The sequence below is a fragment of the Typopeltis vanoorti genome, chromosome 10, assembly GCF_054136105.1.
Source record: "Typopeltis vanoorti isolate ZY-2024b chromosome 10, IOZ_Tvanoo_1.0, whole genome shotgun sequence".
Lineage (NCBI taxonomy): Eukaryota > Metazoa > Arthropoda > Arachnida > Uropygi > Thelyphonidae > Typopeltis > Typopeltis vanoorti.
In genome coordinates, this window is record NC_143558.1 from 121988333 (window position 1) to 122015194 (window position 26862).

Sequence of the window (26862 nt, forward strand, 5' to 3'; positions counted from 1 at the left end):
GTCTGTGTGTGTCTGGAGTTGTGGTTCAAGTATTAGAGAGGTTAGTTATCAACCCAATTCTGACGAAGAGTAAGAATTGGGTTGATAACTGAAAAATACTCTTTGGTGGCCAGTATGGGTTTGTTAAAGGAAGATCATGTTTTTCCAATCTGCTTACTTATTATAATAAAGTGGCAAATGCATTGGATATAGGTAATGCATATACAGCAGTATATTTTGATTTTGCAAAGGCCTTTCATACATTGTCACATGATGAGCTGGTAATTAAATGAGATCGGATAGAGATGAACACTAGATTAGTTCTCTGGACTGAATATTGGCTGTCTAATAAGTACCAGTGAGTTGTCTATGAAGGAGCGATATCCCAGAAGAGGAAAGTTACCAATGGTGTATCCCAAAGGTATGTTTTGAGTCTATTGCTGTTTAATTTGTATTTGAATGATGATATGCAGTTGTTTTCAGATGATGCAAAGTTTGGTGAGCTTTCAGGAGTAGAGCATGTGATTTTGCAAGAGGACTTGAATACACTGACTGAATGGATAAATGAGTGGGGATGTTCAATGTTGCAAAGTAAGGTTTTGAAATTTGGGAAGCAGAGATGGGATGTATAGTACACAGTCAGTGGAAATATCTTGGAAGAGGTAGAGGAAATGAGAGATCTGGGAGTGATTGTGGATAAGGACCTAAACTTTCAGGAGTATATCGCAAAAATTATGAGGACAGAACAGTGGATAATGGGAATGATGTGGAGGGGCACTGGCTTGTAGGAGTAAGGATGTTATGGCTCCCTTGTATAAAGCTTTGATCAGGCTATGTATGGATTAATATACATAGATTTGGTCACCTGATTTTCAAAATCATGAAGTATTGGAAAAGGTCCAGAGATGATTGACTAAGGTAGTTTCTGGTCTCTGGAATGTTGCATATGAAAACAAATTCACAAAATTCAATTTGCAGAAATTGATGGATAGGAGGAGGAGACAGGATATGTTTGTTATTTATAAGCTGTTAAGAGGTTATTATCAGATTAATGTCAGGAAGGTTTTGCATAGAACAGGTGAAGATAGGGAGAGAACAAGAGGTCATCCCTGGAAGCTGTGTAAGGAGAGTGTGAGCAAGGGGATAGGAGCAGTTTTTTGTATGGAGAGTGGTGGGTGAGTGGACTGCATTGCCATTTAGTGTAGTGAGCACAAAGACAGTGATCATATTTAAGGTGCAGTATGATAAATTGTGTGTTTAAAACAATGGAACCTCGCATGATGAGTCTTTTGACTCATGACTTATGATAATAATAATATTCATTTATGACAGTTTTATTTGTGTACAATTAAACTTAAATATAACAGTAGTTCATAATGATTCATAATGATAGTAATTCATTAGTCTCTTCACAATGTCTCTGGAGTATGTTAGATGACGACACTGACAATACCTCCTACCTGATCATTCTGCGTCTTTTCTTTTTATGTGTGGAGACACAAATGAAGACATATTGTATGCATGTGTGTGCATGCACAGACACACACACTGGAAATCTTTTTAAAGCTGCTTTGTGTGAGATGGAGTTAAACAAAATACGATGTTGTAGACTTAGAAATACAGAGGAAGAGGAGTGTAAAGTGAATTGTTATATCCACACATCTGTGCTTTGATAGATTTTAAACTACAACACAAATGGGAAGTAGTAAATACCAATTACCATCTGGACTAGGCAAAGGAAATTTTTAGCTCGGGATATATAATTCTCTCTCTGTATGTGTCGTCCCAGAGGCATGTGAAACATTGAAAATAAGGATTAAAATGTCAGATTTGATGATAATATCGCAGAATGTGATCATAAATGAAATAGTGATTTCGCCTTTGCTTCAGGAGAGTGACTGGATGAACCTAACCTGAATTCCAATAAAGAAGGCATATACAAAATTTATGAAAACAAGAATTATCTAGATGGAGAGGGAGACGGAAATGAGACGAGGCAAAGTGATCAGTGTTCCAGAATTATTGTATTTGGAATGAGAAGAATAACTGTTTGATCATTCCCTCCTTCCTGAGGAAAACATTATTTATTTGACAGAAGCCAATGCAGTAGGTTCAATATCAGCACTTTCCGGGATATGAAGATGCATTAAGATTGCTTCTTCACATCACATAATGCATCTACCTGCCACTACCCTATGAGATAGCTCTGTTCACATGCCAATGATCATACTACTGAAGAGCAAGAGTAGGCAGATGTATGACTGCTACTTGAAATTTCCATATCTGGCTTCATACTCATGCTTGAGAATTTGTTTAAGTGGTGTTGTGCATTTCAAATGTCAGTATGGTTCCTCTTTTGTTATTGGCACAAAGACACTGTTGAATTCGATCATTATCTGAAGATTTAGTTGCCCATGGTCTTATAAGTGTATAAAGAGTGTGGTGTATGACAAAGCTATATTAAAATCTATGAAAGATATATTTGCTTTTCTAAGGAAGAAAGCATAAACTATTCTTTTGAGTTGTTTAGGATAGATAAAATGCTTTTGAATGAGTGTATACCATTAGGCTTTTGGTGCAGTTATTGTTGGATTGGAGAGATATAATATAGAGAATATGGTTAGAGAATTCTAGTAGTAGCAAGGCTTATACGTTGATCATACGTAACTGGTAATTAGTTTACGGAATTAACAATGCATATAAAGTATATTAATTAAAGGTAACTTTAATAAATAACTTCTATATTTCGGCAACGTCACGTTGCCATCTTCAGGAAGATATGGTATGTGCACGCAGGCACTAACAAAAGCAAATCAGGAAGCAAGCAAGAAACTAATATTGTTCCTAAAGTCCTAATGGTGCCCTCTGGTGGGCTAATTTGGTTGACTTGGCAGTTGGGCTGAGGTTAGGAACGTTTTTTAGAGCTGCTGAAGATTCCTTGAATAATCTTTCGTATTTAAACTTACTGCGGTGTATTATTTTTGTTTTCTTCCAACGAATTCTATGGTGGGTATCTAAGGCATGGTCTGCCAGCCCAGAGTGGCTGTACTGGTGGAACCGGATGTAGTCTTTGTGTTCTGAAATCCTGATATTTGTTGTTCTGCCTGTTTGGCCAAAGTAGGACAATTTGCAGCTGCAAGGGACCTGGTATACACCAGGTAGGTCTAGGGGAAGTGGCTGGTCTTTGGTAGAGTGGATAAGGGACGCCAACTTTTTATATGGTCTGTAACAAGAAGTAAGGTCATATTTTCTGAGGATATTGGTTATTTTCACAGAGGTGCCCTGGATGTAGAGGATGGTGATAGATTTGGGAGGGCGCTAGTGGGCCAAGCGCTGCGGACGCGATTTGAAGAGCTCCTGATTCAGATAAGTTTTACTAGGAATAATTAAGTATATATGCGTAATTGCTTAAGTAAGAGCGGCTGCAAACGTTCTATGCTACCGATATTATTAGTGTGGGGGTTTTTTCTTGCCTAAACTAAATTACGAAATCGTTATTATTAGACCTAGTAACTTGCAGAGAAAAAAAAAAAAAATGGCGGCGGCATTGTCATTCCATGATTTTAATTTAGATTTCAGGCGTTTCGTTAAGTGTGAGGTCTGTTAGATGTATTCCTTCGATTACATAAACGATTTGTGGATGTTTAGTGCGGATGGAAGAAGGGTGTGTGCGAAGTGTGACCTGAACGAGGAACTGATCAATACGATTATGAAATTGATGACAGAAAGTGCTAGTACCGATTGTGTCGCGAGTGCACGTTTGAAAGAGAAGGATGGTGAGAGGTGATGGCGAAAAAATGTTAAAAAATCAGGAAAAAAGAAAAAGAGCGATTTGGCAACCGTAACGGATGTTAAAAGGGACGAAAGTGATGCGGAAAGAAACGAAATTGAGAGAATGAATGAAAGTAGAAATGGCATGATGCAGAAATCACAAGTAAAAAAAATCGAAAGAATAAATTATAGCGAAAAAAGAATGAATGGCGGCAAAAGTTGGACGCATGTTGGAACGAAAGTACTGAACCAAAGAAAGATGAATGACAGTAAAAGTGAGAAGAATGATAGTGAAAGTTGGATGCATGTTAGTCCGAAAGTACGGAAACAAAGAAAGATAAATGAGAGTGACAGTGAGAAGAATGATAGTGAAAGTTGGACGTATGTTGGACCGAAAGTATGGAAACAAAGAAGGATGAATGAGAGAGAAAGTGAAAAGAGGGGGTCGAGAGTTAGAAAGATTTAATGATAGAGAGAATGTGTCGCAAGATTCGGAATTGGATTGGATGAAGCAAGAAATGAAATGGATGCGGAATGAAATTAAGAGAATTCAGGTCAAAACTATTAAAATAAATCATGATGGCATTAAAGAGTTAACGAAAGATGAGCGAGTGGCGTTGTATGGCGACTCCATTATTAAAAGTGTGCTAGAGGATAAAATGCACAAGGTATGTTTTCCAGGTGGTAAAATGAGTAGAGTGATTGAGGCATTGAATATGAGGCGGGAGCGAGCAAAAGAGTTAATTGTATTAATTGGTACAAATGATTTGAGAGAGAACAAAGAGCATATCAAAATGAATGTCAGGAGACTGCTTGGAAAGATAAAAGAGAATAGTGTGACAGGAAGGGTAGTCAGTGTGTTGCCTAGGTATGATTGTGGTGAAATGAGGCAGAGAGCAAGGATTATGAATGATATTCTGGCTGAAATGTGTGAGGAAATGGAAGTACAGTTTGTTAATGTGTGGAATGAGTTTGAGGGACGAAGTGAGCTGTATGGGAGCGATGGACTGCATTTGAGTGGTTTATGGTGTGAGTCGCTTGGAGAGACTGTAGCTGGAAATTAGAGAAGTGAATAGAGAGAATGAATCAGATTGAGAGGGGAGTGATGTTGAAGAGCAGGAGAGTAAGACAGGAGAGATTGAAGAAGTGGAAATAAATGGGGAAGTGAGTGGTATGAGTATAGAAAATGAGAGAATGGGTGTGCAAGAGGAGCAGGGAAACGGGGAAGCTCAGGGTGGACAGGCGTACACAGCATGAGAAAGGTGGATGCTCCAAGAGGAGGTGAGAGCATGTGTAGGCAGAAAAGTAATGGGATGACCAGGGATCAAGAGGAAACAGATGGAATTGCAAACGGTTCTAAAATGAAGAAGCAGAAAGGGAAATAGCTCCATTCCAGCATGGAGAGATCACATCGAGTGAGTGGTATCAGTGGAACTAGCTGTAGATCCAGAAATGAATTATTGTGTTTGTATACCAATGCTAGAAGTATAAGAAACAAGGCGGATGAAATGGTTGCACTAATTGCGTCTGTGCACCCAGAGATTGTCGGAATAAGTGAGACATGGTTAGATGAGGATGACATCCTGACAGGAATAGAGATGGAAAGGTATGATGTGTTTTGTGAGGATAGAAGGGGTAAAAAGGGAGGGGGAGTACTATTGATGATAGAGAAAGAGTTATGTCCATACAAGGTAGAGATGCAAGAGGGAAATTGGGCCAGTGGTTTTGAGGCAGTATGGTGTGAGATAGAGGTGAATAGAATCAAATACTTGGTGGGATGTTGTTATAGACCTGGTAATGTGGATGGTGGTGATAGTGAAATGTATAGTCAAATAAGCCAAGCAAATAAGAAAAGGGTGATCATTATTGGTGATTTTAATTATGGCAATATAGACTGGAATGAAGAGATAGCAACTGGAAGTAAAGAAAATGAGTTTCTTGAGTTTTTGAGGGATAACTATCTCAGACAGTATGTAACAGAGGGCACACGAGGATTAAGGGTCTTGGATTTGGTCATCTCATCGGAGAATGTAATTATCAATGAAGTGTCAAATCATCCACCAATTGGTGAAAGTGACCATGAGCTGATTACCTGGGTGGTTGCCAGCAGTGCAAGGACCCCTCTGAAAAAAGGGTATATGTGGAACTACAAGGGGGTGATTATGAAGAGCTCAGGAGACAGCTTGCAGGTGTAGCATGGAATGAGGAGTTAGCTGGAAAAGAGATCAATGCAGCTTACGGGATTTTCAAAAACTATTTAGTAGATGCAATGTCTAAATGTATACCATGAGTGAGAAGGTTAAATAAGGTAGGTGTGAGATGGATGAATAAAGAGATTAAGCATGCAATACAGAGAAAAAGGGCATTGTGGAAGCAGCATAAGAGAAGTAGAAGTAACCAATTTCATGCGGTCTACAAAGACCAGGCAAGGAGGGTGACTTGGTTGGTGAGAGTAGCTAAAGAGAGGTATGAACAGCAGTTATCTAATGAAGCCAAAAAGAATCCTAGGGAGTTCTTTCGATATGTAGCCAGCAAAAGAAAGAATGATTATGGAAGGATGATATTGATTGGAGGAAATGGTATAAAGACAGCTGTTGCAGAATGTGTGGTGGAAATACTTAATGAGCGGTTCATAAAGATATTTCAATCTTGTGAATGTGACTTCATGGAGAGATTAAGAGCAGTTTATGATGTGGAGGAGAGACTGACTGTAAGTGAGCAGGAGGTTTTTTGGGAGTTGAGTAAACTAGATGTAAATAAGGCTGTGGAACTTGATAATATATCACCGCGTATTCTGAAGGAATGTGCCAGAGAGTTGACACCTGCCTTGACATATTTTGTTAATACGAGTCTTGCACTTGGTCAAGTTCCTAAAGAGTGGAAGGAGGGCAAGATTGTGCCACTTCATAAAGGAGGTGTTCGAACTCAAGCATCAAACTATAGGCCTATCTGTGTGTCAGGTGTTGTGGTTAAGTTGTTGGAGAAGCTTGTGAGAACTTGGATCCAGAGTTGAGCTGACAACAATGGTATAATCTTTGATGGACAGCATGGATTTGCTAAAGGGAGGTCATGTTTTAGTAATCTACTTACTTATTACAATAAAGTGACTGCTTCCTTAGACAGAGGAGAAGGATACACAGTAATATACTTGGATTTCGCAAAAGCTTTTGATAGAGTACCTCATGATAAGTTGACAGTCAGATAGGGTTGGATATTAGATTAGTGCATTGGATTGGAGACTGGCTATCTGATAGTTATCAACAAGTTGTGTATGGGGGTGCAATATCCAGGAAAGTCACTAGTGGAGTGCCTCAGGGATCTGTTTTAGGGCCATTACTATTTAACTTGTATATTAATGATATTGGCGAAGATTTGGATGGAGATATTCAGTTGTTTGCAGATGATGCAAAGTTGGGACGAACCATAAAGAGTAATGAAGATGTTGTGGCCTTGCAAGAAGACTTGAATAAATTGAGTGATTGGGCAAGCAAATGGGGATGCGAGTTCAATGTTGCAAAATGTAAGGTTTTAAAATTTGGAAAACAAAGATGGGATGCAGAATTTATGCTTGGTGAGAATATATTGTTGGAGGTAGAGGAAATAAGAGATCTGGGGGTGATAGTGGATAAGGATCTAAAATTTAGGGGACACATCGCCAAAATTGTGAAGACAACACAAAGACTTCTGGGAATGATGCGGAGCACACTGACGTGTAGAAGTAGGAAGATTCTTGTTGCATTTTATAAGGCTTTGATTAGGCCACACATGGACTATTGTGCCCAGATTTGGTTACCTGGTTTTCAGAAGGATGAAGAGATGTTGGAAAGGGTCCAAAGGCGAGTTACTAAGGTAGTTTCTGACCTCTGGAATGTCGAGTATGAGGAAAGATTGAAAAAATGTAATTTGTAGAGTCTAGTGGAGAGAAGGAAGAGGGGAGATATGATAGAGACCTACAAGTTGGTAAGGGGTTGTTATAGGATCAATGGTGGAGAAGTTCTACAGAGAATAGTGGGAGATCAGGGGAGAACCAGAGGCCATCCCTGGAAACTGTATAAAGAGGGTGTGAGTAGGGGAGTGAGAGGCAGGTTTTTTTCGTGCAAAGTTGTGAGTGATTGGAATGCCTTGCCTGAGAGTGTGGTGTCTGCAAAGAGTTTGAATGTGTTTAAGAGACGGTATGATGAGATGTGTGTGAGATAAAAGGACCTCCTAGATGAGTCTTTGACTTCATGAGGTCTTGTTTAATAATAATAATAATAATAATCTTTATTGTGGAGGGGGGGAGGGGGTTGTGGTTTACTGGTTTGAGTATTTTTTGGATTTTTTGGGGGTTATAGCCATTGGCTAAGAAAGTGTTGTGGATGTGGTTTAGTTCAGTAGTTAGAGCCTTGTCATCTGAGCAGATTAATTTTGCCCTGTTATATAGTGTTTTTATAACCCCATATTGTGAGGGGGGGGGGGGATTGCTGGCGAATGTATCTGCCAGTATGGATGGGTTTTCTGTAAACAGAGAAAACCAAAGATCCATCAAGCTGGTGGGTGATTAAAGTGTCTAGGAAGGGGAGGATGTTGTTTTCCTCTTTTTCTAAGGTGAACTGGACTTTGGGGTGTTGGTTGTTTAAGTTGTTTAAGTGTGTTAGGAAGGAGTGGAGTGAGTCTGAGCCATGTGGCCAAATAGCGAACACATTATCCACGTAACAAAGACAAATAGTGGGTTTTTGTGGGGCGGAGTTTAAGGCTTTCTCTTCAAAAGTCTCCATAAAGAAATTGGCCAAGGGTGGGGAAAGTGGTGAACCCATGGCTGTCCCCTCTATCTGTTTGTAGAACTTTTCTTTATGGAAACCTTTGAAGAGAAAGCCGTAAACTCTGCTCCACAAAAGCCCACTATTTGACTTCGTTACGTGGATGATGTGTTCACTATTTGGCCACATGGCTCAGACTCACTCCACTCCTTCCGAACACACCAAATCTATCACCATCCCCTAGATCCAGGGCACCTCTGAGTAAATAACCAATATCCTCAGAAAATGACCTTATTTCTTGTTACAGACCATATAAAAAGTTGGCATCCCTTATCCGCTCTACCAAAGACCAGCCACTTCCCCTAGACCTACCTGGTGTATACCAGGTCCCTTGCAGCTGCAAATTGTCCTACTTTGGCCAAACAGGCAGAACAACAAATATCAGGATTTCAGAACACAAAGACTACATCTGGTTCCACCAGTACAGCCGCTCTTGGGCTGGCAGACCTTGCCTTAGATACCTACCATAGAATTTGTTGGAAGAAAACAAAAATAATACACCGCAGCAAGTTTAAATACGAAAGATTATTCAAGGAATCTTCAGCAGCTCTAAAAAACGTTCCTAACCTCAACAAATTTGGGTGCATGAAACTACCCCAAATTTGGGAGACTTACATTTTGAGAACTTCAGCCCAACTGCCAAGTCAACCAAATTAGCCCACCAGAGGGCACCATTAGGACTTTAGGAACAATATTAGTTTCTTGCTTGCTTCCTCATTTGCTTTTGTTAGTGCCTGCTTGCACATACCATATCTTTATATTCCTGAAGATGGCAACGTGACGTTGCCAAAATATAGAAGTTATTTATTAAAGTTACCTTTAATTAATATACTTTATATGCGTTGTTAATTCCGTATACATTCTCTATCCATAACTAATTACCAGTTATGGATTGAGAATGTATATGGAAAAGTGAAAAACCAAGATGCATGAAAGACAAGAAGATAGATGATATAGCAGTGTGAATCTATGACAAGACAGGACAGAACAATGCACATTCATTTACTCTACTTCGTTCACTTTTAAATGAAAGAAGTAGGTTTAATGAGTGTGTTGGGATTAAGGCAACTAATATGAAACAGATCTGTGGGTATAATGGCTGCAAACAGTATGACTGATCATATCTAGGGAACTGAGAAATTCTAGTGGTGGGAATATTGGCAAGATCACAGACTGGTGAAGCAGCACAAGAGAGCAATAATTCAAGAATTTGCTTAAAGGTCTTCAGATATGCTTTATTGAAAACATTTTCGGAATGAATGCATTCCTTTACACAAGGATAATTTGTAGATGTAAAACTTGGTAAACTGAAGAATGATAAACAGACGGGAACAAAAATATGATGAATACAACATCATCTGGGAGGACAGGAAGATAAAAGATGGAAGAGAATACGTTTAACGATAACAACGGAATTATATGGCCATTCAAGTTGAAGGTAAATGAAAGCAATTCATGAACTTGTTGTAGCTCTGTGGTATGAGTGTATAAATTGGATAAATTGGACAGGATATGTAATTGGCCTGAATGGTAGAGGACAGTACTGTGAAATGTTTAGGAAGTTTTTGTTCGAGGATGTAGCAGGTATGCTTTTATTATCAAAATATGGATAGGAATCAGGAGGTAGTATATGGAAGCAAAGGTAGTGAATTTCTTGAGTTCCTGAGAAAGAATACACCACAGTCAACATGCGATGTATTCTTGGCAACGTGAGGTTTTATAGTTGCATGTAGTGATAGCATCAAGATGATACTGTGAATAAAATATCAGTTCTACTATTAAATCCTACTAGTCCTTTTTCATTCGGTTTTCTATAGCTGGTTTGTGGTTAATGCATTCACAATCCAAACACCAAACTACAAGTTCTAATCCTATCGTAGACATAGCTGTTTGTCTTTAGGTGAGAAATGAAGCCCGAAGTGGCTTCTGGTAAACTGAAGAATGATAAACAGATGGGAACAGAAGTATGATGAATACATCATCATCAGGGAGTATAGTAAGGTAAAAGATGGAAGAGAGGAATGCTTAATTGAGTACTAGACTACTCAGTTACTAGAGCAGGATTTCAAGATTTGTTAAAACATATATATATATATATATGTGTGTGTGTGTGTGTGTGTGTGTGTGTGTATACATATAAGGAAATAAAAAAAAAATAATAATTTTAAAAAATTTAAACCAGTCCATGCTAGTAATGTACTACAGGTTTACATTTCATTTGTGGGAGTCATATAACGAAAAGTAGATAGGCAGAGTATACTTTCAGTAAAGAAGATATGCAATATGTAAGTATCCTTAGTTTTATGAGCACTCAGTTTCCAAATTTTCACTATTAATAATATGATTGCATTTTATAATAAAGTGACGAGCAGTTGATGAGGGAAAAGCATATACCATTTTTTGGGATTTTGCAAAGGCATTTGATAGGGTACCACATGATAAGCTGATATTTAAGTTGCAGCACATGGGTTTAGATGTTGGGTTAGCCAACTGGAATCAGGATCGGGTCCTGTATTTTTTAACCTTTATATCAATGACATTATCAAGGGATTGCAGGGGGATTCGGTTGTTTGCAGATGATGTGAAGCTTGGAAGAGTTATTAGTAATAGTTCAGATGTGGAAGCCCTTCAAGAGGATTTGAATAAACTGGACAGAAGGGTAAACGAATGTAGGTATCGGTTTAATGCAGCAAAATGTAAAGTCTTGAAGTTTGCGATACATCGATGGGAGGCTGCATGCTCAATTGGAGGAGCTGTACTGGAGGGAGTAGGGGAGACAAGAGATCTGGGGGTGATGATTAATAGAAAACTGAAATTCAGAGAGCATATTGCAAATGTGATTGAAGCAATCCCAGAGGACTGCTTCAATACTGAGAAGGACGCTGACCTGTAGAGATAAGAGTTATCATTCGTTGTATAAGACTCTGATCAGACCACATTTAGACTTTTGTTCTTAAATTTGGTCCCCAGGATTTGAAGGAGATAAATTAACTGTGGAAAGGGTATAGAGGAGAATAACAGAGATGGTTTCAGGACTGTACAATGTTAGTTATGAGTATTGGCTGAGGGAATGTGGACTGCAGAATTTGGTGGATAGAAGAAGGAGAGGTGATATGATCGAGACTTTTCAACTGTTGAGAGGCAGTTACAGGGTTGATACTGGGGAGTTCTTTCACTTGGTGGAACAGCGGGAAGGAGTGATAACAAAGGGCCATCAATGGAAGTTACAAAGGGAAGCTGTGAGCAAGAGGGTGAGCAGTGGTTTCTTTGTGTGGAGGGTGGTTGAACCATGGAATGCATTTCCTGATAGAGTGGTGAGAACAAGAACAGTCAATGAGTTCAAGGAGTGGTATAATAGACTTTGTGTTTCCAAGGAAAGTTCTTCCACGATGAGTCTCTTGACTCCATAGAGGCCTGAATAATTTTTTTTTATGTCAAATAATACTTTGTTATCTGTCAAATAAATTACATACATATACTATTATATTATTATTATTATTATCCCAGGACCTCATGGAGTCAAAGACTCATCTGGGAGGTCCTTTTATTACACACACAGCTCACCATGCCTTGAACACATTCAAATTCCTTGCAGACACAACACTCTCAGGCAAGGCATTCCAATCATTTACAACTATGCAGGAAAAAACCTGCCTCTCACTCCCCTACTCACACCCTCTTTATATAGTTTTCAGGGGTGACCTCTGGTTCTCTCCCGATCCCACTATTTTCTGTAGAACCTCTCTAGCATTGATCCTATAGCAACCTCTTACTAACTTGTAGGTCTCTATCATATCTCCCCTCTTCCTCCTGTCCACCAGACTCTGCAAGTTGCATCTTCTCAATCTTTCCTCGTACTCGACGTTCCAGAAGTTAGAAACTATCTTAGTCAGTTGCCTCTGGACCCTTTCCAACATCTCTTCGTCCTTCTGAAAACCATGTGACCAAATCTGGGAACAATAGTCCATGTGTGGCCTAATCAAAGCCTTATACAACGGAACAAGAATCTCCCTACTTCTACAAGTCAGTGTTCTCTGCATCATTCCAAGAAGCCTTTGTGTTTTCTTCACAATTTTAGCTATGTGTCCCCTAAATTTCAGATCCTTATCCGCTATCAATATATCCTCACAAAGCATAAATTCTGCATCCCATCTTTGTTTTCCAAATTTTAAAACCTTACATTCTGCAACATTGAACTCACATCCCCATTTCCGTGCCCAATTACTCAATTTATTCAAGTCTCCTTGTAAGGCCACAACATCTTCACTACTCTTCATGGTTCGTCCCAACTTTGCATCAACTGCAAACAACTGAATATCTCCATCCAAATCTTCACCAATATCATTAATATACAAGTTAAATAGTAATGGCCCTAAAACAGATCCCTGAGGCACTTCACTAGTGGCTTTCCTTTTCCTGGATATCGCTCCCCCCATACACAACTTGTTGATACTTATCAGATGGCCAGTCTCCAAGCCTATGCACTAATCTAATATCCAACCCCATCTGCTCTAGTTTGACTATCAATTTATCATGAGGTACTCTATCAAAAGTCTTTGCGAAATCTAAGTATATTACTGTGTATCCTTCTCCTCTGTCCAAGGAAGCAGTCACTTTATTGTAATAAGTAAGTAGATTACTAAAACATGACCTCCATTTAGCAAATCTATGCTGTCCATCAAAGATAATACCATTGTTGTCAACACAACTCTGGATCCTAGTTGTCATTGTCACAAGCTTCTCCAACAACTTAACCACAACATCTGACACACAGATAGGCCTATAGTTTGATGCTTGAGTTCGAACACCTCCTTTATGAAGTGACACAATCTTGCCATCCTTCCACTCCTTAGGAACTTGACCAAGTGCAAGACGTGTATTAAAAAGATTATGTCAAGGCAGGTGTCAACTCCCTGGCACATTCCTTCAGAATACGTGGTGATATATTATGGAGTCCCACAGCCTTATTAACATCTAGTTTACTCAACTCCCCATACACCTCTTGCTCACTTATCTACTAACTATTATCTATTATCATCATCTGCTGCTCTCAATCTCTCCATGAAGTCACATTCAATAATTACATACAATTTAAGAGCTAATACTACAATTTTTGACATGTGGTTCAATTCAGATTCCAATTTATCACACACTTTGTACAGTGCACAAGTCATATATTACAACAATTTGTGCGTTATTAGTAGTAATAACGATTTTAGTAATAGTTTACAATCAGTTATAGTTCAGTTACACAGGATAGATTACACGATTATCTATCTATCTATATTATTTTTTTCAGTACAGAATGCTAGGAAAATATCTTATTTAAATTGCATAAATAATGATATTAACATTGTGTTTTACATTTTTTTTCATATACATATTTACAATGATTCATTTAAATTTAATCAATTATAATATTTACTTGTTTCTTTGGGTGGCATTTATGATTTTTCCTTGAAGCTTTGTAGAGCTTATCTGAGGAAGATAATAGATGGTGGTGGTTTCGTGGTTTTGTTTCTATACCCATCGCAAGCCAGGTGTTGATTTTACTGTTTGTAGGTACAAGCTTGGAAGACTACTAGTGCTTGTGCACGGTTTAACTTTTTTTGTAAGTGGGGTTGGATTTGGATATGGTATGTTTGTGTCCTTCTAATGGTGTTTTTTGAGAGGGGTTTGTTATAGGTTTTTTCTGTATGTGTGTGTGGGTGTGTGAGAGAGAGGAATTTCTCTAATTTTCATTCTCACTATAATATTTATATAGTGCCTATTTCAGCTCCTTGCAGGTACATAGAAATTTCGTGTGACTTTGCCATAGTGATTATTGTACTTATATGTTATGTAGTTTGTTGACTCTGGTCCTGTTATCTGATATGTTGTTCTGGTTACTCTGTAGGTTGGACTGAAGTAATGTTTTAACATGACTGTGTAGTGGCATAAGTGTTTCACCTTAAATATTTTGTGTTCTGTCCATGCTTCTGCATAAGTGTGGGTTGTTCCCAGAATATCAGTTTTACCATTTTATTTTGCAACCATTGTAACCTGTTAAGTTTGTAGTCTGTGCAGAATTTGTATGATGTGATTGCATATCTTAAAATGTTTTCACATAATGCTTTATAGATTAGTATTTTTGTGTGTGTTGGAGAAATGTCTTTTAATCGATATAGTTTACTTGCTATTATTATCCTGAGTTTGTTGTGTAGGTAGTTTATGTGGCTATTCCAACTTTGATCAGCATCGAAGTGAAGTCCAAGATAGCGTGTTGTTTTCACCTGTGTGATGGTTGTGATTTTAGGATCAGCGCTTTGTGTATAGGAGGATGGATGTCGGATAGTGAGATATTTAGTTTCTATGGGTATAGTTTGGGGATTTATTATTATTATTACTGAGGCCTCCATGGAGTCAAAAGACTCATCGTGGGAGGTTTGAATATCATTAGCTTTGTTTTCCCAGGGTTTATAGTTTGTGTGTGCGTGCGTGCTGTTTTCGGTTAACCAGTTAGTGATTTGATTGATGTCATGTTACATATTTTTGTAAGCAATACTTGCATTGTTGTGAATGGACACTATGGCCGTGTCGTCTGCATATTGGAAGATTTTACCTTTTAGGGGAAGATGGCTTATGTTGTGTGCATATGTTAAATAGAATGGGAGATAGAACAGCTCCTTGTGGTACTTCACAGGTTACCGGTACCTCTAATACGCTGATCCTATACATGTGATGTGCTTCCTGTTTTTCATGTATGTTTTAAACCACTTGAGTAGACGACCTCCGATTCTGATATGTGTTAGTTTCATTGAATTGTGTTAGTGTGTCAAATGATTTTGTTAGGTCAATGAAAACGACTAATACTATTCTGTTTTTATCCAATGCAGCGTTTATTAGGTCTGTGAAATCTTTCAGGAGTGTTGCTGTACCTTTATTTTTTTGAAAGCCATATTGTGTTTGGGGGATGATTTGGAATTTTTCAACGTATGTGAAAAGTTTGCAATGCACACCATGATTTGGTTGATTACAAACAATGTGGCGATGGGTCTGTAATTACGATTATTATGATTTATTATGATTATGATATTATTATGTGCTCTGGCAAGAGACCATAAGTCTTGACTGCCATTGGATGCTGGCAGTTTCCTACTTTTGGTTTTTTCAAAACTGGTTTTATATGAGTTGATAGTTTTCTTGCAGCTGTTTCAGACTTTGGTATAAGCAGTGCCATAACTAGCTTTTGGGCCCTGTGCACAATTTTATTTTTGGGCCCATTTTTTTGGAAAAAAAACAAACAAAAAACAAGTATGATAGAAGTAGACCGGTTAATTTTTAACTTTAACCAAAAACATTATGGAATCAGGCCCCCATGGCAGCAAAATTTGAAAATGAAAATATAATCCTGATTTTTTTTTTGATACTCCCATTTCAGGCCCCCTTTGTTCTTTGCCTGTGCAATGGGTATACCTACCTAGTTGCGGCACGTGGTATAAGCACAGAGGAAGAGGAGTTGTTGATGAAATCCACTTGCAATTTTATGTTCAATTCTTCACTTATACTGCCTTGGTTCACTTTTTTTTTGGAGAACCAAAACTTAGATATCAGTGGTAGTTTAGAGTGGGGAGGGAATATATATATCCACACCAGTAAAGATTATTTTAGTGATAAATTCAGTGCATATGTTTGGGTTGGAAGTCCAAATACAATAGTCCAACTAAGGGAATGAGGATAAGGCTTACAGATTTCATCCTACTTGGCATTGTTATAATGCCAGACAACTCTTGATTGAGAGTGACTGTGATTGTTCTTTGAAAGAAGAAATAAGCACTAAATTGTGGTCTGAATTATCTAGAGCAGTGCTTCCCAACCGACGTGCCGCAGCACATCAGTGTGGCGCGAAAAATTTAACTGCAAAGTCCTGATTATGGGGCGATTGTACCGGAGGGCTAGGCTGCCGAGTGGTTCCCTTTTCGCTTTATTGCACTTTTCTAGCTATGCATGTGTGAAGGCGACCTCCCAGAATGTCATAGGTGTCATTCCTCCCATTACTCCCTCCCTCACATTTTGCATCTACGACTCAGAAGATCATTACTCTGCTTCAGTTCCAACTCGTCTGTTGTGTTGTGAGAGTACCAGTCGAGTGTTTCAGAGCGTATCATTTTTGTAAGAACTGCGTTCAAGTGGATGTTTTTTCATGAGATCAGCCACAACGGTATTTAATGGAGCTCTAGAAGCAGGTTACAAAGTTGCAAGATTGATAGCTAAAGCCAAGAAGCCTCACACAATTGCCGAATCACTCATTTTACCAGCTTGTGTGGAAATTGTCAAAACTATGCTTGGAATCGATGAAGTAAAAGAAATTGAAAAAGTACCGCTTTCAAATAATACAATCAGCTGGCACATTGAAGACATGTCAGTTAGCATAGAAGGAACACTAATCCATAAAATTTGCAAAGTTAAAAAATTTTCCTTACAGGTTGATGAATCAACAGATGTTAGCAACTGTTGTCAGCTAATTGCACTTGTTCAAATTCTTGATGAGAAAGGGTTGAAAGAGCATTATTTATTCTGCAAAGAACTTCAGAAACAAACAACTGGGAAGGAAATCTTTAAAGTGATCAATGAATACTTTGATACAAACAAAATTTCATGGAAAAATTGCGTAAGTTTATGTACTGATAGCGTGGCTGCAATGACAGGAAGGGTCAGAGGCTTGGCGTCCGAAGTTCGGTCTGAAAATCCTGATATTCAAATAATACACTGCTTTATTCATAGAGAAGCTCTCATGTCAAATAGTTTACCTTTAGAATTAAAGTCCACACTTAATGACATTATAAAAATGGTGAATTTAATCAAAACTAGACCACTTCAATCACATCTTTTTTCAATTTTATGTGATGAAATGTTGTTCCATACTGAAGTTTGTTGGCTGTCGAGAGGGAGAGTTCTGTCCAGAGTTCATGAGTTGAAAGAAGATTTAAATATATTTTTTGAGGGTAACTCTCAGTATTCAGCTAAGTTGGAAGACAATTACTGGTTGCAAAAAATGGCCTACTTAGCTGACATATTTGAATACCTAAATGAACTTAATCGAAAAATGCAAGGACTGCTTGAGAATATATTAACTTGCACTGACAAAATTAATGGATTCAAAAACAAAATTCAACTTTGGAAAGATGTGGTGAAAAGTGGTTCCCTTGAAATGTTTAGTCGGTGTTGTAGTTCAAATCCTAAAAAAGAAATATATAAGAACTTGTAGATCAATACCTATGCATGCTTGATGAAAGCTTCATCACTACTTTGAATTAACGGGGACAAAGAAATTCGATTATGTTTCGAAATCCATTTGCATCTTCATTAGATCACATGGCAATCGATTTATCAGTGAAAGAAAAGGAGGAGTTATTAGACTTAAAAAGTGATCGTACCCTTGAAGTTGAGTTTAAGGATGTTCCATTATCTCAATTATGGGTAACTGCAAAAAAGGAGTTTCTATCCATCAGTGAAAAAGCTATAAACATTCTTTTACCATTTGCTACAACATACATGTGTGAACAAAGTTTCTCTTCTGTGCTCACTATCAAGAATTTAAAGAGATCATCATTGAAGAGTCTTGATCATGAATTGCGTGTAGCTCTTTCGACTATAGACCCAGATATAAAAAAGTTGTGTTCACAGAAACAAGCCCAAGTATCTCACTAAAATATGTATTAACTGTGGCAAAAGAATATTGTAGATATTTATATTAATACTTAAAATGTTTATTTTGTCCTTAAATTATTATTATTAGCATATTTATACATAGTCGGTAATTCTTTTGTGTATAGTTAATTTTACTTTTGTATTTTCACATCATAATTTTATAAAATAAGTGTTCTAAAAATTTAATCACAGTTTCACTCAGTCAAATCTGACAATTTAGTTCATAGATGAGATATAAAAACTATGTCAAATATCAATCACTGAGGATGTATGGATTAGGTATTTTCATTCCATTTATTTTATGCTTATGACTACATAAGAAGACTTATCTGAAACGAATGTCTAGCTGGAATGTTTATGTATTATAATGTAAAAATATTTGAAAGAAAGATCTTATTACTTGAATCCCTGTATGAAATAGAAGAAATTAATCATGTTAATAGAAAAATGTTCTTTCATAGTGTGTCGTGAAATTATTTATGCTTGTGAAGTGTGCCGTGACGTGAAAAAGGTTGGGAAGCACTGATCTGGAGGGTATATGTTAACATACTTCAAAGGATCACTAGTGAGGAAGAGATTAAAAATGTTAGGGAGGCAGGCATGTGACCAATTTGTATAAGAATATTAATGATGCCAAATGTCTCAACATCTATCTACCTGCTATATCTGTACAGTCAGAGGAAGAAAGCCAATTGGTTTTGTGAACACTAAAATCTCTGAGAGATAAATTTGCTCTTGGGAAAGTGGGACTGGAGAAAATCAACATTCGCAGAGTTCAGAATGGTGGATGGCATTGGGAGAGCAATCCCATTCCATTCATGTGCCGTCTCCTATCTAGGAGGTTGACTACTGTGATGTGACTTATGGTTAATTATGGGTGTAACGACGTGATGAGGACTCTATTTCTTCCACATATTATCATAGGTATTCATGGTTGTAGATCCCTGTCTGTTCACTGGACCAGTTTGCCTGTTCGGAGGGACGAAAAAAAAACAAGTTTCTGGGTGAAAAAACCTTCTACCTCTGTATGAGACTGGCTAACTCACCTTTATCAAAAGAGACCAGATAAAGGTTCCTCATGTCATGGATGGGAATCGAATCCAGGTCTTTCTGACCAAAGGACTTCGTCTATTCCAACTGAGCTACAGAGGCTCTTGGCAGAGCAACAGAGGCAGAGATTTGGAGCAAAAGAAGGTAAGAGCCATTTGATTCAAGGTTAGTTGTTCTCTGGCATAATATGTCAGAACAGACATATGCACAGATGCCACCCTTGAGTAGAAAGGAGTAAAAGAATGTGTAGTTTGAAAACCTGAGATGAGTAGTGCTTGAGGAAGTTGAAATTTGAATTTCTGCTAGGAAAAGTAGGTGGCGTTTTTCAGAGTGGGAATGGAAGAGAGTACTGTGAGTGTCGGAATTGAGACCATGCCTATTCGTGAACTGGATTTGAAAGGGTTTTGTGGGGTTTGGTGTTGACCACTTGGAAGAGGGTGCATTTATGTTGAAGCACTGACTGTCAAGCAATTTAAGCTTGGTTTCTTGTGATTTGATTTTGCAAGTGAGTCTCATTAATAGTGATGAGACACTGCTTTTGGCTGTTGCTGTTTCTCAAGTTCAAGAGTTGTTCTACTGAAGGAAGGCACAGTGAACAGAAAGGCTGGTTCAGGTTAGTAAACTATTTATGCATCAATTCATCTATATTTACACAGCAAGCATGCCACCAGTGACAACAGAAATCACACATAACATCTTTCATTGTGTTGGTCATATCTTGTTTGCAGTTGTGGCACTTTGTATCAACATTGATATTGTCAGTGTTCAACACCAGCTAACTTAACAGAGTGTGTTGGGTTTTGTGCTGCACGCTGGTAAGACCCGATGCACTCTGCCATCATTGGACTTTGCTGCCGCTATCATTGCTTTTTGTGGTAGGCATAATAGGCACTTGCATATAGCTGATTAAATTGAGAGAAAAAAAAGAACTATTTTGAGGCACTGAAAGTACTTATAGCATGATCCCTTTAGGACCTGCTTGATAATTTTGTTGGTGGAGATTTTGGAGGAAAACACTTTTGAAAGTGATAAAATTTGGGAGCACAAGCTAAGAGCAACTAAGTGTGGTTATATATATATATATATATATATATATGTATATATATATATATATATATATATATAAAAGCGTGCATGATCTTGAAAACAGAATTTCTTGGCTATACAATTATTAAAACATTCATGGTAGTATATAGGTCCACAATCTTTCAAGGAATGGATTGTCATAAAAAGCTAACAGTAAATTAAGAAAAATATCAAGCTTGGAAGGGAGGACAGAGAGAGAGAGAGAGAGAACAAAATACTTAGCAACTCTATAAATTCTCTCCTCTTCTCTGTGGCTTTTGTTTATCCTTTTCAAATTGTATTGCCAAAGTTTAAAATCCTCTGTAATGATCACCCTCTTTGCACAATAAACTGTCACCAAAAAAATAACTTCTGAGGACCAGAGAAGAGTTAGGTGTCGTGATAGAACTACTAGAGTGAATTTTCTTTAGAACAGCATTGAATGCTATGGATATTTGCTGGAGATTTTCAGCATTTTATCAACATTTTGCATAATAAGAGACATATAGATATATTTTATTCATTTCCTCTGTCGGATTGGGCGTATAACCACTGTATATTTTGTGTGCCTTGCTCTCTCACACCACTGACACCATGGAGTCTGAAGACTTGTGGATGATCAGTGTTAACCATTATTCACAAAGTGCCTATCATATGCTTTTCTATAACTTATTTGCTAACAAAACATTTATGACTGCCATGCCAGCAGTTCAGCACTCGCAGCACTAATCCTCAGTTGTTAACCACACTTGTATACAACTTCTAGAGGTGATTTCTCTTATGTATTGAAATTAAGTTTTGCATTTATCCTATAAAATCCTTTATTAACTTGTATGTTTCTATTATATCTCTTCTTTTCCACCTGTCAACCAAGTTTTGTAATCCACAAACCTTCAGTTTCTCATTATATGAAGTACTTCACAGACCTGTTATTTTGTTGGTAACTCACCTGCGGGTTTTCAGTCCCTAGCAATGGAATGACTAAATCTGTGCACAGTAATGTAGAGATGGTCATATCAGAGTCATATAAAAATGATAATAGCCTCCTTATTTTTACTTGTTGGTGTGGTTTTTTAACATCCAAGAAATAGACTGAGGACATTCAAACTGCAGAGTTTGGTGGATAGAAGATAAAGAGGTGATATGATTGAGATATTTAAACTACCAAGAGGCAGTTACAGGAATGACACTGATATAATCTTTCATATGGTAGAACAAGGGAAAAAGACAAGGACAAAGGGCTGTACTTGAAAGTTCCAAAAAAGAAGTGGTGACTACAAGGATGAAAGTTTTTTTTTGCATGGATGGTATAAATGGTGATACACACACACACAGGATTATTCAGAAGTCTGTGAAACATTCACCATTAATAAATTACACAACAGATACTATATTTTATTACACTGAAATAAAGATAAACTGTCCACATTTTTTTTAAACACCTACAAATGCTTGATGTGTCCATCTTTGCTGATGCAGCAGACATCAAGTCAATAATCCATTTTGTCCCGCACATGGGCGAGCATGTCATGGTTAATCAGTGTCACAGCTGCGGTGATATGGTTGCGAAATATTAGCGAGGAGTATAGTTCGCCCACCATTTGTAGGTCCCTGCTTTGCGTCTTTCCAAGAATAGTCGATTCATGCTGAAGGGGAGAAAGAAATGAAGGACGTCCGAATTGGTCGCCAACACGCGGAATCGCATGCTTCATAGGTAAAATTTTCCAATCGTTATACAAGCAACATAGTTAATTACAATAATCATAAAAGAGAAGTTAATTTTCCGACCTGTAATAATAAACAACTCATCCCACAATAAGACTGATTACCCTATTATCGGAATGGATTCTCCTTTTTCTGAGATGCGCAGAAGTGTTGAAGGATCTCTAATCGGTGGGCGAACTATAGGAGCACAAAGATAGTGTCGCAAATCCCCTACAAGAAAAAGTCACTTGGGGTTAAATCCAGTTACGGGTGACCACCGCATTAACACGTCATCATCTCGACACATGCATCCTATCCAATGTTGTGGGAAGTTTTTGTTGAGGTACCTTTGCACTTCAGTTTGGTAACAAGCCAGAAAAAAATTATATGGACAGCTGTCTTATTGATAAATGTATTCTCATTGTTTTCATTACGCTGTGGCATCAGCCAGTTCTCCAGCATGTCCATGTATGTCATCCCTATGACAGTGGGCTCTGTGGGAAAAAAAAAAAAAAAAGGCTCATACACCTTCACTGTCGAAATTGCGCAAATGATATTCACCTTTGGCAAGTCTCGCACATTCTCAATGACTGCATTGGGATTTTTTGTCTAGATTCACATATTGTGCCGATTCACCTCCCCCCCCCCCCCCACACACACGAAAATTTGCTGTATCACTAAAGATGAGCGACTTCTCAAAACCATCAACCTCAAACCTCTCCTGTAAGTCCTTGCAGAAATTAAGATGCACTTCTTTGTCATTAACACTGAGAGATGATGCACCTGAAGCTTGAAGGGTTTAACATTGTCTCTTATGGAGAATCCATGCTGTTGCTTGCAAGACACCAACTTCTAAACTTGTATGTATAGTGGACTTCCATGGCCAAGGAGCAGTGCACAGGCAGCCTTCATCTCAGAATTTCTCATACCACTTTTTGATACTGTTATACACAGATGGCTCCTTCTGGAATTCTGCTCGAAATTGTTGCTGCACTGTCAAAGACATGGTTCTTGAGTGTTCTCCTAGGGGCAAACCATGGCACCTATGCATGGGTGGTTTTCTCAAACAAATTGGAGAGTTTGTTGTTCTTTCAGTATAAAACTCACCACTATCTGTCGTGTAATTTATTAGTGGTGAAGGTTTAAAATGTTTCATGGACTTCTGAATAACCCTGCATTAAACCTGAGAGAGTTTAATATGCCTTTTGTAAACAAGTATAGTAGCAAATTTCTTGTCTCACTCAGCAACTTCTTAACATAGTTTTCCTATTTGGATTTATCATATCTATTAAAGAAATGCTTTAAATAATTAAAATTAATTTACCTTTTGAACCTCTTGTAGGCCAGATTTAAGGCTAGAAATTTCTTTCATAAGTTCTGTCATACTAAAAGAAAATAAATTTTGACTTTATTGACTACTGTAATTAAAAATCATCCAGAATATATAAAACATATATTTTTGGTAGAATCCATTAAAAAAAAAAAAAATTTCATTTCAATTTCTTGCATTTTGCAGAAAGGTTATAATAAATACTGAGAAAAAAAAAAAAGTGGGGGAGAGGGAGTATTTAAACATTAAATGCAACTTAAAGATTTATAATTCACCATGTGAGCATCTATATATACATCACTTGGTTTAGATGATGCTGTTTGATTGGAAAGACTAGGTTTGATTCCAGCCCTGGATGAGAAGAACTATTATTAAGGCTTTTCAGTTGAAAGTGAAATAATTGTTCTGATATGGAGGTGACGAGATTTTTTTTTTCCCCTCCTGGAACTTTGGTTTATCATTTCACAAAACAGGCAAACCTGTTTGAAGGTTTGACTGCAAAATTCTAGAATCAAAACAATGCTGAATTGCTTTCTTTGACATTTGGAAATTTTCATGAGGAATTTGTTCCAGAGGGCCAAATGTACTATTATAGTTTGTGCAACATCTGAAATAATGCATGAGACAGATGAAAGTGTTGCACTATTAAACAGGCATCTGGCTCTTGCTTTCAGACAATGTACCTGCACATCATGTGTTAAAACTGAAACAGTTTCTTGCTTCCAAATCTACCACAGTTCTTGAACACCCACCCTATTCACTGGATTTGGTACCAGCATCATTTTTGTGTATATCTAAAATTGAGAACAAAATTCAAAGGATGCCAATTTGATTCAATGGAGGTCATCCAGAAGAGTGTGATTGAGCTCAGTACTATACCTTTAGACACCTACCAGCAGGTTTTGAAAATTTGCATGAATGATGCAAACAGTGTATTGAGGAAAGATTATATTGAAAATAAATAAATGATTTGTCTTCTAGTTGCTCTTTATTTTTATAAGAATTTTGTCTCATTGTTTAATGGGCACACTATATACATATACTGTTAGTAATGATCTAATGCAGGGGTCAGCAACCCACGGGCCGCATGCGGCCCAAACGTGCCTTTTTGGTGGCCCATAAAAGGTTGACTATACTTACATGGAATGTGGCCCATAAAATTTTATCATCAAGAAAAGACGTCATGGACATTCAAGAGGACGTTATCTACTACTCAACTGTTGGATGGTTAAGTATAGGTGCTGTGCTAAAAAGATTTTTTAATTTACGTGAAGAAATAGATATTTTCCTAACAGAACACGAAAATGCTGTCCTAATTATCGGATAAAAAATGGATTATGTCTCTTGCATTTATGGTAGACATTATAACTACCATAATGAACTTAATTTGACCCTGCAGGGCCAACGTAAATTACTAGCAGAACTGTTTTCTGACATAAAAGCTTTTAAAAACAAACTATGTCTGTGGAAGAAATATATGATGGAAGAAAATCTACATCATTATATGTTGCAAATCTGCATCTAAAGATGGATGGCAACCACAAAAGAAAACTTTTGTAAGTATTATTGAAGGTTTACAAATGGAATTTTCAATAAGATTTGTGGATTTTCATAAAAATATGAAAATCCACATTAAATGAAAATGCAATTATTTTTGCACCCTTTTAATGTCGACATTGATGACGTACCAAACTGACTATAGACGAAAGTTTTGGAATTACAACTCAACGAAACATTAAAGAACGCATTTTCGTTAGAAAATATCCAAACATTTTATCAATGCTTACAAAAAAATTTGAACGTTTAATCATTTTCACAAAGAAGATGATAGGCGCATTTGGAAGCACATATACAGGGTGTTCGGGATAAATTTGACAGTTTCGTAAGGAAAAAGAAAATCTTCTTTGTATCTATTAAATTTAATGAATTGACAAAAAAACATTACAGGCAGAGTTAATTACAATACTATCAACAAGATTTACTCAAAATAACCACCATTAGCATCGATCACAGCTTCAATTCTGCTTCGGAACCTCGAACAAGCTGATGCTGCAGTCTCCCTGGGAAGGGCCGCAAAAACTGTTTTAATTTTATCCATTAACTGGGCTTTTGTATTACTGGAAGTGCGATTGGTGTCTTTTTCAACTGCGCCCCATACAAAATAATCCATGGGGTTAAGGTCTGGGGAGTTTGGAGGCCAAACATTTGGACTGGTGAAGTCGTAGAAATTTTCAGACAACCATTTTTGACTTTTCCCAGAGGTGTGGCAAGGGGCCGAATCCTGCTGCCATACATACGGCCTACCATTGGCTACCCTTGTTATCCAGGGCTTGACTACAGTTAGCAACTCCACGAACAAAGCCCGAATTCCAATGCCAGGGTTCTTCAACACCTGTTCCTGCAGATTTGCGAGGAATTCTGCTGTACGAACGCAATCAGATCGTCTGCTAGGGATCTTTCTTCTTGCTACATCCTCGTAGTCACCATTGCAAGTCTCTAGTTCATGCCTGATTGTTTTTACTGTATTCAGGGAGCATTGGGCAGCAGTCGTAATATCCTTATTTTGATGGCGGGCACGAATCATCATGATACAAGTTATTCTCTTCCATGATTCAGGTGGGTTCCAGCTATCCATCCTTTCTGACATCTTGTATATGAATGAAGAAGGGTCCAAACTTTTAAATGAAGAGAAGTGTGTGTTAATACATGTAACTTACGGAAAAATATAATTAATTATAAATATGTCAAATTTATCCCGAACACCCTGTATAAGCGAACAAACATTTTCTGCCATGAGTTTTAGAGAAAAAAAAAAAAATTTTCTTCTTGACTTACTAATGAACATGCTTTGATTCGAATTTTCACCTTAGGTTATTAAGTAGATCTAGATAATATGGCTAAGGGCAAACAATCACAAAAGCATTAAGCAGAGAGACACACATATTGTGATGCATAAACTATATTACTTTGTTTTTACGTGATAATAAATTTTCATTGAGTTTCATTTTCAGTGTTTCATATCTCGTACTTTAAATATTTCTGTGTGTTTTAAGATTGATATAATAAAAATTGATAACTTAAGTATTTTTTTCAGTCACTATTTTCTATTAATTAAACGCTTGCGGCCCGATTATTAAAAATAAAAGTTGAATGTTGCCCATGAGTCTGAAAAGGTTGCCGACCCCTGATCTAATGCATATTGTCTATCCATGAGAAATCCTGATAATCCTCACCTTCTTCCCAACTTTGAGTCATCTCTTGACCAGCTCCTTCTTAATATATTGTAGATGGCATCTAATATAGACTAGCTCTCTTTTTTTTGGTAATTCAGACTATATTTAACCTTATCTTTTTCTTTTTCACAACAAATGTGCCAAAAGCAGTCCAAGTTAAACACCATCTTTTTCCACTCTGATTATATTGCATCAGGCAACATCCATAAAAAAAACAAAAACAAATCAATTTTGGATGTAC

General features: G+C 37.5%; 1 protein-coding gene across 1 annotated transcript in view; it reads right to left on the reverse strand.

The window, feature by feature from the left end:
• LOC150102751 (disheveled-associated activator of morphogenesis 1-like) overlaps positions 1–26862 on the reverse strand; it is a 527894-nt gene that overhangs the window by 17613 nt on the left and 483419 nt on the right. The window contains exon 22 of the mRNA XM_090398621.1: positions 23383–23443. Within this exon, the coding sequence (XP_090254747.1) occupies positions 23383–23443 (61 nt within the window). The remainder of the gene's footprint in view (positions 1–23382; positions 23444–26862) is intronic.